Source organism: Eutrema salsugineum, unplaced genomic scaffold (genome assembly GCF_000478725.1).
Source record: "Eutrema salsugineum unplaced genomic scaffold, Eutsalg1_0 scaffold_2, whole genome shotgun sequence".
Taxonomy (NCBI): domain Eukaryota; kingdom Viridiplantae; phylum Streptophyta; class Magnoliopsida; order Brassicales; family Brassicaceae; genus Eutrema; species Eutrema salsugineum.
This window is the reverse complement of record NW_006256829.1, coordinates 2,340,484-2,353,724: the sequence shown is the minus strand read 5'-3', so window position 1 is coordinate 2,353,724 and position 13,241 is coordinate 2,340,484. Positions and strand designations below refer to the sequence as shown.

Below are 13,241 nucleotides of genomic sequence, written 5' to 3'. Positions count from 1 at the left end.
ATTCATTTTCGTTTGCTATTATTGTTTGTGGCTATCCATTTTTTTATATCACGCTAGCTATAATTTCTCTAGCTAGGAATAAATTTACTTATTCAACTTTACTTATTCTAAACATTCAAAGGTTGACAAAGAAATTCAAATGTTGATGTAATGATTATTTATAAAAAATTATATCCACTCGAATATCTATTTTTTCAGCTAAATCATATAACCTCAAAATCCCCTCTTTTTTCAATATTGTAGTTTCCGTTATAGTTTGTCTGAATCACTTTCATTTGTTGTCATTGTTGACAACAAAAAAAGAATCAATTTCATTTTTCTTTGTAAACAACACTGGTTAGTGGTTACATAGCAAATTAGCAATACATACACGGAGGGCAAATCTGTCATATTCCAAAGCAGCGTAATCTTTCAGGAGCTGAGAGAGGACTCAACCTGGCTCCACAATGCCTCAGCATAAGCCTTCTCCTCCTCTGCAGCAAAATCTCCTCTTCCTTCAGCTTCTTCTTCTTCTTCTTCTTCTTCTTCTTCTTCTTCTTCTTCTTCCTCTTCTTCTACTTCTTCTTCAACTTCAGTTTCTCCACAGAAACTTCTAGAGCCTTCCCTTAACTCAGCAAAAGCTTCCCTCATAGCCAAACCTGTAGCCGGTCTATCACTCCGTCCATATTTTGGAGCCGGTACAACAAACGGCAACACAATATCATCAATCTTAGATCCATCCCATGAGTCCATTTCTTCATTAGGTGGAGGAAAAACAAACACAATGCCCAGCTCGTAGTTGCATACACGAAGTTTATTGACCGATCTGATGGCATTGTGGGACTGGTCCTCATTGTTCCTGGAGGATCTGGAAATGGTCTGTCCCCATGCAGCTGCACTGAAATTATGTGAGCCGCAATAAACCCAACCAAACGAAGAAAACCGTGAACCTCTGGTGGAGGTGAAGCGTCTCCTGGCCACCTGTTCATAGTATATAAAGACATTGTAACTACTGTGTTAAGTACCGTTTTTGCCAATTCTCAAGTCATTTAACTGTTTACACACAGTTCTCTTTTGTTCTTACCTTGATATGCATCGGGTGCCCTAGTCTATCCGGCGGATTAGGAACTGCATCATGAAGCACGTTGTTATGTCTCAATTTTTGCCAGGTTTTCTGCACATGACAATCAAAAAGACAAGTTTTATGAGATTCATATTTTTCCACACTTTATTATCATTCCAAAGCAATTTTTTTTCCTTTCTTCCTGGACAGAGACTGTGGGCATAAAATATGCAAAATAAGCAATATACCTCGGAGAAGCAAAGCAGACGTTTTGAAGACAAGACACCATGATGGCCATTTTTGACCCTGTCAATGGTAGGGAAGATGATTTTAATGGAAGGAGCTTCCCGTTCTTCCCTAGCACTCCAGCATCCCCACTGATCAAGAACATGGACCAAACGTTTCATGCACATAACTTTGTGGTGGAAACTTTTAAGGGTGCTTCAAAACAAAAACAGTACCTCTGGATCAGATTCCTGGGAGTTAAAATGCTGTAACGCTTTTTTACCTGCTGCTGATGAAAAATCAGCTTGAAAGCTTGCAGTTGCTGAGCCTCCAATCGAGGATGCACCTATTATAAGAAAAAACAAACAATAAGCTTAATACCCTGCCGTAGTACTGTTAAGGTATTTATCTACGATAACTAGTAACAATGAACTTACTATAGACGAAATCTGATTCCTGAGATTCGGGCCACTTGTAACGGCCTAACACCTTTTGAGGACCAATACAGAGGATCACGTAGTTAAAGGCTAATACACTATCGTTAAAAATCAAGGGTGAAAACACTATTCGGTTGTTCTTATTAGCCATCAAAGTTACCTCTTGTAGCCTCCAAATGCCAGTACATCTCTGAAGTGAAGCGATTAAAGAGCACAGCGCAACAACATGATGAGGTTGAATCAACTTTGACATATCAGACATGGACACTCCCTGCAAAAGTCAAGAGATATAATCCGATGTATCCATAGGCGATTTATGCAAAGTATCTCATTAACATATAATAAAAGTACCATGCCTGTAATACATGCAGCATCAGTTGCACCTTCTGGTTGCTCCTACAAGAAGCAGCTGCAAGGACTTCATCCCGATACGCATATCCCGCAAATTTAATTAACCCAATATCCCACAAAGGAGAAACCCATTTTGCAATATTCCGAGGCAAAAAGCCTAGTTGGACAAACTCTGTCACAAGGCAATTTGTATAAGTCACAGAATGAAAATTAATATCAAGGACATATTACCATCTATTTTACATGAAACTACTTACCGTCTTGCGAATCATCATCAGGGTTAGGAACAAGGACGCTCACTGCATTCACGTCAGCAGGCACATTGGTATTTCTTCTCAAAACAAGTTCCAACATTCCGAGAGAAATTTCCTGGGTTCGGCTGATATATGAAGCCAGTCGTTTCAATTGTGTGCCTGTAGAATCATTGGCAGAACGAAAAAGGTAACTGAGGCCAACAGCAGATGCTTCAACAGATCCCAGATATTCTTCTTTGAAAGACTGCAACAAGAACCATATGATTAGTCAAGAAAGGGATGCAACAAATTTTTAACATCGGCTAACAGTGAACCAATAAAAAATGGCGTCAAGATATTGATTTCACTCGGAGAATCCATACACAAAAGATGGAAGATGATACTACTCACAATTTTTGAGCGAGCAGATTCTATAAGATAAGACGGCCTATAAGAATGAATTCCAGGCACTGAAGCCACAAGGTGACCTGCTGAGTGTTCAAAGTTGTACTTTGTGAACTCCAGAATCCAGTGGGCTTGACTTGGAACATCAGCCAAAAGAGACGCAGCAAATCCAGCCAGCTGAGCACTAAAATCTGACCTTAAACCACGATTGGTTTCCTTTTGACAATGGCCGAAAAGGGATAAGAAATCAGGGTTTGCTCTTCGTGGAAAATCTTGCCACCAGACTGTGTTGGTCACATCATTCCACTGGAATTATAAATCTCCCATCAGAAAATGAATTATGATAAAAAAATCTCTGAATATACTTGAAACATCACAGCGCCAGACTCATCTATGATTCCTTTCATTCTATAAACTTAGGCATACACTCCTACCTGTCTTGCTACTAAGTTTGCAGACGTAATAATTACACGAATACTATCTTCTCTTTGCAAAATAAACAGCTTGGGGTGATGACAAGCAATGCCGCGGTTCTTGCGGTCTTTCCCAAATGCAATTTCCTCAGGAAATGGTGGAAACCTAAGACAAGATGAACACTCGTTAGAAATGAAGTGATAAAGTATTTAGTAACAAACAAGAAAAAATAACCATGAATCAATATCTTTTAAGGGGAATATGATCCGGTATTACGTACACCACAGCTACATTTGGGTAATTTTCCAAAGGAGCAGCCGTTCTTGCATCAAGGCTAGAGCTCCAACATCTTTCAGCATGGTGACATGCAACAGTCACAGGCAAAGTACTAGGTATCTCACAGCAGGTAAGAAACCTGCGAAGACAACTTTGTCAGACTCTTGAACAAGCATGGGAAAAAATGAGGATACACTATCCGTTTCTTCTGTTTAGAATACTAGGGAAAATAATGGAAAAAAGAAAAAAAATAGGACATACCATAAGATATCACTTGTAAATGTTGCAATGAAGATTTTTGAAATGCTTTCCACAGGGTAAAGAAGTTCTGGCAAGGAAACCACCCGTTGACGACCAGTTGAATTTTCTTCAAAATATTGAAGACGATTTAAATAAAAGTTCTTCCCAGGTGTTTGGAGAGAACTTCCATAACTTTTCTCCTCACCGATGCAACTAATATCAGGAGTACTTTCCTTTCCCCCATCAAAAGGAAGTATAGTCCTAGTCTTATCACTGACAGAAATACAAGCAGCGCCATAATCTTCTGCTTCGCTAACCAAGTCTGAGACACCTAAGGTTGTACCTATAGGTAATTGTGGGCTTGGCCGTGCATCACTTACTCGTAAACCAGACAAACCATGACCCAAGTCATGATTTGTCTCGGCACCCTTGACTTCTCTATTATCGGCCACTATACCTACTTTTGACCTTACCAGTTTGGTTGTACAGCAGGATAGGCATTGCTTTCCAGAATCTGATATGATAGATAACCTAAGGCAAGATAGAGGATCATCGCTGCTCAATATATGTCTACAATAGCTTACAAGAGAATTCAATCTCTCAATAACACCAACAGATTTGGGTGGATAAAACCCGGAAACAGGAGAATTAATTTCGTTTTCCATCGGAGCAAAAACCCTTTTGCTTCTCTTCCCACTGGAAACAGTTCCTCTAGAATGTCCTGAAGAGACCGGTGCTCCAATCATTCTACATCTATCTTCAGAACTTGAAATATCTCTTCCAGAATCAATCTCCTGAACCAAAAACCCAACTCGACCATGTTTATAGCACAATCCTTCCTTCCCGCAAACAAACAACACCTCATCGCCACTTGAAATCTCCTGAAATTTGGCTTTACTAACCCTAACACGATTAACATACACCCCATTCAAAGAAACCCTATAATTTAAACTAGCCAAATCCTTGTTTTCCTTGTGCAGCTCATCAACGCTAACCGATCTTCTCCTAAGCTCATCAAAAGCTTGACTAAAACCACTTGAAGGCAAGAGAATCACGCCGTCAAAAATGAAAAGTTTGCTACTTTGGCTATCAAATAGAATCTGACCGTGCTTTCTACTGATACCGCCATGATCAAGGACAAAATCACTCAACCCATTACTTCTTCGACCTATAGTGTACGGACGATCTGATTCAATGTGAATTGAGTCTACGGGCAAACCAGAAGACCCAGAAATCAATGGTGTACCGATATTGTGGATACGAATCAAAACCTTCTCGCTATGTCTTCTTTTCATATTACAGAAAATTAACGAAGAAGCCCTCAAAAAATTCAGGAAGAGAAAAGCAAGAACAAAAATCTGAAATAAAAAAAAATTAGGAAGAGGAAAGGAGAGAAAGCAAAACCCTTTCCCCAAACTGATTTTCGCTTTCTGGGATTATCCCTCCCAAATCGATGCGCTTGGGCATTGGTACTGTCTCGCTATCTGTTTGGACGGCAGGATAAAATTCCCCTTCGCCTGAATAGTAAAACTTTCCCGCTTTAACTCTGCTGTTAATTTAATTCTCTTACCTTCAAAATTCAAATATATACGGTAAATTTTATTAGATGTAATTAAGTTATGACCCAACAAAAAAATTGTAATTACGTGATCTATTTTTTCATAGCATATTCTTATACAGATGAATTTTGCAAGTAGTCGGTGAATAGAAAATTAAATATGTTTCTTAAACTGGTATGGTGGGTTGCATAATCAATTGAAATATCCGATTACTTAGCTATATTGTCAAAAAAAAAAAAAATTTAGATTTCGATGTTCGATTAGAAGTATGAGCTATGTAGTAGTTGTATATCTATATGACGATAAACAAATTAAAATTTGAAAATGCTGATACCATAACTTATAATAAGTCTCATATTGGACGTGGCTGGGTAATGCGCGGGAGATTTGACAAAGAAAGTACCAACAACTCTCATAGAAAATTTCTAACCAACTCCAATAAAAAATTAAAGTCTCCTTTCATGCTAATTTGAAAATTTCTTTCGATTCAACAAAACTTTTGTATTGAATAGTCCAGGCTAGTTAGTGTATGCTTTTGGTATTCCAAAATACTAATTAAATTAATTACAATCATTTAAAAGTTGGTCTCTCTGGGTTTTCAACATTTCAAATTCCTTTTCTCTTGTTGTTCATTTCATCTTCTTCGTGCATCTGATGCACAAAGCAAGAGTTCGAAGAAAGATCGAGGAAGCGAAGTGTAATGCAGAAGCTAGGCTTCGAAAACTCGAGATCCTACTACCCAAGCGGCACAGAGACGCCGTACAGCGACCAGTCGTCGGAGATTATCGAGAACACGGCGTCGACGAGCAATTACTACGGGGAAAATCAACCGTATGTGGAGATTACGCTCGATATCCACGAAGATTCCGTCTCCGTGTACGGCTTGAAGTCACCGGACCATAACGGCGCCGGATCGAAATACGAGGATCCAGGGAAATCGCTTCTGAGGCCAGGCCGTTCGGGGAAGAGTAACTCGGTATTGAAACGCATAGCGTCGTCGGTATCCACCGAGCTGAAACGAGTTGCTTCTTCGGTTTCTTCTTCGTCGGCGAGAAAACCGCCGCGTCCGCCTCTGGTTCGGTTCCGCCGTTCGAAATCTAGGGCAGAGCTAGCGCTCAAGGGTCTCAAATTCATCACCAAGACTGATGGCGTCGCTGGTTGGCCTGGGGTTGAGAAACGGTTCCATGAGATTACCGAGTCTAGCAACGGATTGTTGCATCGCTCCAGATTCGGTGAATGTATAGGTTCGCAGAATCAGTCGATTTTCTCAAATGAATATTTACAAAAAAAAACACTCTCAAGGTGATTTGGTGGATTTTGGTGCAGGGATGAAATCGAAGGAGTTTGCGTTGGCATTGTTCGACGCTCTAAGAAGGAGAGAAAACGTAAATGGAGATTCGATAAGCAAGAAGCAGCTTGAAGAGTTTTGGAAGCAGATCACTGATCAGGATTTTGATTCGAGGCTACGAACTTTCTTCGCAATGTAATGTTTCTTGAAATACGACTTGAACTTTCAATCTCATATTTTTAACTTTCTAAGTATGGTATGAAATGCAGGGTGGATAGAGATGCGGATGGGAGGTTGAATAGAGGCGAAGTAAGAGAGGTAGAATTTGAATTTTTTTTTATAGTGATGTGTATTAGAAATCTTGAAGCTCGCTGTGATCTTCATAAGTAGATTTTTTCCTCTTCATGTACAGCTTATAAGTCTAAGTGCTTCTGCAAACGAACTGGATAACATTCGGAGACAAGCCGATGAATATGCTGCTTTGATTATGGAAACACTAGATCCCTATCATTATGGTTACATCATGGTATGTGAAGTTTTGTGAACTAAGTTCGTTTTAGTTGATGTTATTAAGCTAGACAAGTTTTTTGATGTGTTTAAAGGCACTTGCTACAATGCCAAACAGATAGAGAATCTCGAGGTGCTGCTGTTGCAAGCGCCAATGGAGGATATAAGAGATGGGGAGAGTAAAAATCTGAGCACGATGTTAAGTCAGAAGCTCAAGGTTTCGCAGAGTGGGAATCTCGGGGAGCGTTTGTACAGAGTGGTGAAGTATTCTGTGTTGGATAATTGGAAGAGAGTGTGGGTGATGGCTCTATGGATAGGTGTTATGGCCGGGCTGTTCGCGTGGAAGTTTATACAGTATAGGAAGAGATCTGCTCACCAAGTTATGGGGGTTTGTGTTTGTATAGCTAAAGGAGCTGCAGAGACCCTTAAACTAAACATGGCTATGATTTTGTTGCCAGTTTGTAGAAACACCATCACTTGGCTCCGGACCAAAACCAAGTTAGGTGCTGTTGTTCCTTTCGATGACAGCCTCAATTTTCACAAGGTAATGTTGAATTTGTGGAGAGTAAATTAAACGGTTTCAGATATCGATATCGATAAATGCGTATGATTGAACCTTACACAGGTTATTGCAATAGGAATCTCAGTTGGAGTTGCAATCCATGCCACATGTCACTTAGCCTGCGATTTCCCCCGGCTGATTGCTGCAAATGAAGAGACGTATAAGCCAATGGTGAAGTATTTTGGGGATCAAACGAAGAGATATATGGACTTTGTGGAGTCGGTGGAAGGAGTTACAGGGATTGCAATGGTTATACTAATGACTATAGCCTTCACATTGGCTACGCCATGGTTCAGACGTAATAAGCTCAATCTTCCTGGACCACTGAAGAAAACAACCGGCTTCAACGCCTTCTGGTACTCTCACCACTTGTTTGTTATTGTCTACTCGCTGCTTGTTGTTCACGGATACTATGTCTACCTCATCAAGACATGGTACAAGAAAACGGTAACTTATCAACCGCTAGACTCAATACAGAGTTGTAACAGATGTAATATGGACTCTCATCTTGGTTTTCATGTGATTTATTAGACATGGATGTATTTGATGGTACCAGTGGTTCTTTACTTGTCTGAAAGGCTGATTCGTGCGCTCAGGTCAGGCATTGAGGCTGTTTCAATACTAAAGGTCGAACCTATAAACATTTATCTATTGAAATATCCAAGAACAAGGACGAGGAATGCATATACATCTCTATTATTGACCTCAATTCTTCAACAGGTTGCTGTGTTACCAGGGAATGTCTTGTCGCTTCAAATGTCAAGACCAAGCAACTTCAGCTACAAAAGCGGACAATACATGTATCTCAACTGTTCTGAAGTTTCTTCATTAGAATGGTAATAAGAAAATCTATCATACAATCTGAGACATATATGGAAACAAACTGAAGAATGGTTTGCATATAAACAGGCATCCATTCTCAATTACCTCGGCTCCAGGAGATGATTACCTCAGTGTCCACATAAGAGTTCTAGGAGACTGGACTAAGCAATTAAGACTATTATTCTCTGAGGTGCTTAAGACTCCATTAATTTCCCTTGAACATAAACACAACTCTAAGAGATTTACTGTGCCAAGTATGTAATGATTCCTTCGTATGTATCTGATCATCAGGTGTGTAAGCCACGCCTTCCTGATGAAAATAGACTGAACAGAGCCGACTCGAGCCCCCTTAATAACATCCCTAAGTAAGTCCTATCAATATCTGTCCATCAGTTATTCACAGAAGCATTTAGTGGGTACTGAATACATAAGATGATTTCCAAAATGAGACTAAACTGCCCTAACTTTGGAACTGTGATTCCTTAGCTTTCCAAGAATCCTAATCGACGGTCCATATGGAGCACCAGCACAAGACTACAAGAATTTCGAAGTTGTTCTACTAGTGGGTCTAGGAATCGGAGCTACTCCAATGATCAGCATCGTCAAGGACATAATCAACAACTTAAAAGGCAATGGAGAAGAGGAAGGACGAGGCAGTAACGGAAGATGGTCACCGAACCACAACATGGTCACACCTCCTCTTTCTCCAGCAAGAAAAAGTGAAATGTTCAGAACCAAGAGAGCTTACTTCTACTGGGTCACAAGAGAGCAAGGGTCGTTTGACTGGTTCAAGAACGTGATGGACGAAGTGGCCATAACAGACCGCAACAAGGTCATTGAGCTGCATAATTACTGCACCAGCGTCTACGAGGAAGGAGACGCGAGGTCTGCACTGATCACGATGCTCCAGTCGCTGAACCACGCGAAACACGGAGTTGACGTTGTGTCAGGAACACGTGTCATGTCCCATTTCGCTAGGCCGAACTGGAGAAGCGTTTACAAAAGGATCGCTGTGAAGCATCCCAAGACTAGAGTCGGTGAGTTTCTGACTAACAAAAAACCACTCTCATCTTATGAATGCAGATTATGTGAATGTTTGATAAAATTTGGCAGGAGTATTTTATTGCGGAGCAGCTGGATTAGTGAAAGAGCTACGGGATTTAGCACTGGATTTCTCTCATAAAACTTCCACCAAGTTCTGTTTCCATAAAGAAAATTTCTAAAAATTACGTTTGGAGATATAAGTTAACTAGGCTCTAAGAGCCTTTAAAAAAGTATTATTGAGTCATTGGCTTCATGGTTGAAGAAATTTGTATAGAAACTGTACATATAATGTGATTTAATACAGTTTTGGTTCTTGTACAAAAAGGAAAAAAAAAACTACCAAACTCAAGCATCAGATCATGTTTGTCTCGTTCAACGCAACTGCTGAACATTATTATCTTTTCTCCGTACTTCAAGTCTCTTCGATATGTGATATTGACACGTATTCCCCCTCTCCTATAAGCTGAAAAGCAAAGTGTATTAACTTTCTTTTCCAAGTCTCACTATTATGTGTGCTGGATTTTCAAGAAAAGCAGGGAAAAACAGAGTCGTACCCTGAAAGCTCACTTATGCTTTCTCTTAAGCCTCTGAAAGCTGGGTTTCATGAGCTGGCTTGATGAGACAGTTTGGTGGTTGGAAACCTGACTAGTCTGAAAAGGAACCAGAGGCTTCTTCTGAGACAAGACAGAGACATCCGGTGAAGTTGGACTACCTATGACTAGTACGCTTGGTGATCCAACTTTTCCTCTCATCTTTCTTGGAGCTTCAAGTCTTTCCAATATCATCGACGTTTTTATATCGGCCTGCTTGTTGTTAGGCGACAGAAATTGGCGGTTTATATTTGGTTTGGGTGTAGTTAAAACTGGAGAAGAAGACTTCATGAGAACCTCAGTGACTACTAGTTGTTCCCATTCTTTAGTAATGGAAGCTGTTGCTTTGTCTTCTTCATCAGTTATCTGGATTTCCTGACGTGAGTCTTCTTCTATGGATGGATTTATTATGTTTTGAAACGTCTGTGCCGTTGGAGATACAGAATCTGAAACTGCTGAGCTCACTTCACATGTTGCGTCTTCTGTGTTTGAATGTAGTGTACTTCAAGAAACAAAAGAAAAAAAAAGTTAGATGGTTGTAGCATTATTGCAGGGATGTTGCTAACGAAGATGATTAAATTAGGGAGGAGAATAATCACCCAAATTGAAGGCTTTCTTTCACAATGAGGTTCAGTTTTTCGTGGAAGCCTCTGTTGTGGGTCAGAGGATTGTAGTCTGTTGATTCAATCTGCTTACATAGCAGAAAGAAAAGACAAGTTAAAACTCTATACTGTAATTAAATATGAATTTCAAAAGATTTAAATGAATTCAACCTCCAGCAAAGCGCCTTTGACAGAAATCTCAATTTCTGTAGGAATAGAGGACTCGGCAAGCTGACTGACACTGGAGGAAATAGGCAGGACTTCCTCTGACCCTGCCAATCTCTGCAAACAGTTTTGTCTGTTAAACTAAGAAACTGCACAAATTCAAGACGTAACACAAATTTGTTATATCATAAGGAGAATGCTATTCACTATTCAGATTGATACTCTGTTATTTAATCAAGGAAGAGAGTCACAGTAATGGAGTTTTACCCTCAGAAGCATTGGGCCGTTTTCTGACGGTTGAAGAATGTAATAACAATGAAATTCCACGACTGTCATGGTGTCTAGATTGAAGTTTGAAAAGCAAATTAACCCTTGGTCCATTGGATATAGTGCACCACATAGTCCCTGAAAAACTGCATTTCTAGCCGCTTAGGAAAACTATGAGACAATACTGAAATGTGGATTTTTTAGGGGAACAGTTTGCTTACTCTGAGTGTTCAGATCTGGTTGATCCATTTCTTCTGAAGAAGCTTCCGTTTCTTGACATGTTGAAGGGCTTACAATGTAAGGCCTCCCAAGTATTAGGCCTACGTCAAAGTATAAATTAAATCAAGTTCTCTATTCTGGACTAGAAGCGAAGTCAAAAAATGAGAGCGCCTGGAAAGAATATTACTTTAGAGTAGCTAAAAGCGTTACCTTCATTGACAGAAGTTAGATTAGTCCTCTCAATGACAGTGAAATCAATCTGGGAAGAAATTGGATGAAGTTGCCGGAGGCTATGGATTGAAGGCAAAAACAGAACTGTTCCCTCACCTATTTTCACAGAATTTTCAATCACATCATGCTTTCTAAGATCATGACTGGTTACAGAACATTGCAGCTTCTCTGTAGTGATTTCCACTGAATCTCGTAATGGGATGCCGTGGCACCTGCATGTCTGTAAAAAGCAACAAAGAGGATGTAAAGATGTAGTGGACAAAGCATTAAGCTGAAATGACTTGTGAAACCTACAATATGAACATATATTCAATATCCGGAAAAGGATGCTAAGTGCAAGCTTATTGGGAGATAAGAGATTCAAGTGTAGGGGTATGGTTAAGTACTCGACAAGGGCTAAATCCGTCGATAATCTGATTCGCTGATGCAGTGATGTTGCAGAAGATCTTGTTCACTGAGCCAACAAGGTTACGTTTGAAGATAAATTGGGCCTGCAGTGATTCTCCAGTATCATCCTTTAGATCCTGCAGCCATCTCTTCTCAAGGCCATGAAGTGATTTTCCATCTGAATGCATAGAGTAGATCAGTATCCTATCTCCGGAAATGTTTAGGAACTATCTTGCATTGCCTAATGCTAGATTCAAAACCTCTTTACAGATAATAGATTTAAATGGTTAAACTAGCCTGGATATCTTATGCGAAGCAAAGGAAAACTACTCTAAAGAACCACACACAAAAATCTGATAAATAGTCACTGTTTATGAAAAATAAATGAGAAGCAAGCAATCCTCTGGAACTTACCAGGGATGCAGGTTTGAAATGAACAATTGTCAAGATCCGACAGACATCTGAGAAATCTATCAATCTTCTCTTGCGTATAGCTCAGATGGCTTTCTCTCTTCTCAAGCAAAAGAAACTCAACCGACACACATTTCTCTGCTGCAGCCTGAAGGAAAAAAAGACTTATCACTGAGAATCGAAGCAAAAGCACTAACAAATACTAGTATTTGGCTGACCATAAGAGTGTTTTTCGCTTCCGAATCCATATCTTCAGGGAAGCTTGAACTCAACACGATAACTTTCCTCATGATGTCTCTACCTCCCCATGAGTATATAGCTCGATCACACAGAACACTTGATAGCTTAAGATCTATGAACAATTCATGACTATAATTAACGAGCGGGAAATTTAATCAGGGAGCTACAAAGAAATAGATCGGTAACGAGAGGAAGAGCGAGACCTCTGCAAGATATGGCTCCCGATTCATCAATCTCCGGTACAAACGCATCCAAAGGCAAGCTGTTAACAGCGTAATGGAAGTCGCGAAGAGAGAAGTTTCCACTGGGAGTGTACGCGATTTTCAACTGATACATCGAAACGTAAACAACAACACACAATCACCGAGATTAGAAGGAAACAACGATCGAGGACGAGCATAACCTGATCGTTTCTGGAAATCCGATCTTTCAGGATATAACACAGACCAATCCGATCGGTGAGAGAATCAACCGGAGACGAAATAGCGTGCAAATTGGCGAGATTCAGAAACGACTACAAAAGTCGCAACAGAGATCAAATTCGAGCATCAGAATTCGAAGCAACAATCAATTTCGAACACCAGATATTTCGAGCAATATGCGAACAAAAAATCTACTGACAGTGAAAATAATCTTCGCGAGAGAGACCTGCTTAAGATCTCCGATCAGAGAAGGAGAGATACTCCGAAGATCCAAGACGAAACATAGTAGCACCATTCTCAGT

The 13,241-nt window shown here is 40.0% G+C and overlaps 3 protein-coding genes across 3 annotated transcripts; 1 reads left to right on the top strand and 2 right to left on the bottom strand.

The window, feature by feature from the left end:
* Nucleotides 1-240: 240 nt before the first annotated feature.
* LOC18017772 lies at nucleotides 241-5,079 on the bottom strand. The gene is made up of 12 exons (XM_024156805.1): nucleotides 3,645-5,079; nucleotides 3,388-3,522; nucleotides 3,128-3,272; nucleotides 2,700-2,999; nucleotides 2,313-2,553; nucleotides 2,061-2,227; nucleotides 1,865-1,975; nucleotides 1,705-1,756; nucleotides 1,504-1,613; nucleotides 1,291-1,419; nucleotides 1,064-1,153; nucleotides 241-960 (listed from the first exon to the last, which is right to left on the bottom strand). The coding sequence occupies exons 1-12, from the start codon at nucleotides 4,916-4,918 to the stop codon at nucleotides 412-414; spliced, it is 3,303 nt and encodes a 1,100-aa protein (XP_024012573.1). The 5' UTR covers nucleotides 4,919-5,079; the 3' UTR covers nucleotides 241-411.
* Nucleotides 5,080-5,879: 800 nt separating this feature from the next.
* LOC18017771 (respiratory burst oxidase homolog protein A) lies at nucleotides 5,880-9,584 on the top strand. The gene is made up of 12 exons (XM_006399160.2): nucleotides 5,880-6,426; nucleotides 6,509-6,665; nucleotides 6,740-6,788; nucleotides 6,883-6,996; nucleotides 7,096-7,521; nucleotides 7,603-7,986; nucleotides 8,071-8,166; nucleotides 8,260-8,375; nucleotides 8,449-8,551; nucleotides 8,653-8,726; nucleotides 8,848-9,398; nucleotides 9,475-9,584. Exons 1-12 carry the CDS (start codon nucleotides 5,883-5,885, stop codon nucleotides 9,582-9,584), a joined length of 2,724 nt encoding a protein of 907 aa, XP_006399223.1. The 5' UTR covers nucleotides 5,880-5,882.
* A 186-nt stretch (nucleotides 9,585-9,770) lies between these two features.
* Nucleotides 9,771-13,234, bottom strand: LOC18017770. The gene is made up of 13 exons (XM_006399159.2): nucleotides 13,166-13,234; nucleotides 12,921-13,031; nucleotides 12,721-12,844; nucleotides 12,496-12,629; nucleotides 12,281-12,425; nucleotides 11,866-12,044; nucleotides 11,459-11,699; nucleotides 11,251-11,349; nucleotides 11,030-11,175; nucleotides 10,769-10,879; nucleotides 10,595-10,683; nucleotides 9,960-10,497; nucleotides 9,771-9,868 (listed from the first exon to the last, which is right to left on the bottom strand). The coding sequence occupies exons 1-12, from the start codon at nucleotides 13,232-13,234 to the stop codon at nucleotides 9,969-9,971; spliced, it is 1,977 nt and encodes a 658-aa protein (XP_006399222.1). The 3' UTR covers nucleotides 9,771-9,868; nucleotides 9,960-9,968.
* Between the last annotated feature and the right edge of the window lie 7 nt (nucleotides 13,235-13,241).

Coding starts and splice junctions, on each gene's coding strand:
- LOC18017772 (XM_024156805.1), bottom strand. CDS start 4,918: ATGAAAAGAAGACATAGCGAGAAGGTTTTGATTCGTATCCACAATATC. Junction 1,757..1,864: donor GCATTTGGAGGCTACAAGAG/GTAACTTTGATG, acceptor GGTCCTCAAAAG/GTGTTAGGCCGTTACAAGTG. Junction 961..1,063: donor GGCACCCGATGCATATCAAG/GTAAGAACAAAA, acceptor TACTATGAACAG/GTGGCCAGGAGACGCTTCAC.
- LOC18017771 (XM_006399160.2), top strand. CDS start 5,883: ATGCAGAAGCTAGGCTTCGAAAACTCGAGATCCTACTACCCAAGCGGC. Junction 6,997..7,095: donor ATCATTATGGTTACATCATG/GTATGTGAAGTT, acceptor AATGCCAAACAG/ATAGAGAATCTCGAGGTGCT. Junction 8,167..8,259: donor AGGCTGTTTCAATACTAAAG/GTCGAACCTATA, acceptor ATTCTTCAACAG/GTTGCTGTGTTACCAGGGAA.
- LOC18017770 (XM_006399159.2), bottom strand. CDS start 13,234: ATGGTGCTACTATGTTTCGTCTTGGATCTTCGGAGTATCTCTCCTTCT. Junction 12,630..12,720: donor GGGAGCCATATCTTGCAGAG/GTCTCGCTCTTC, acceptor AATTGTTCATAG/ATCTTAAGCTATCAAGTGTT. Junction 10,684..10,768: donor TCAAAGGCGCTTTGCTGGAG/GTTGAATTCATT, acceptor CTATGTAAGCAG/ATTGAATCAACAGACTACAA.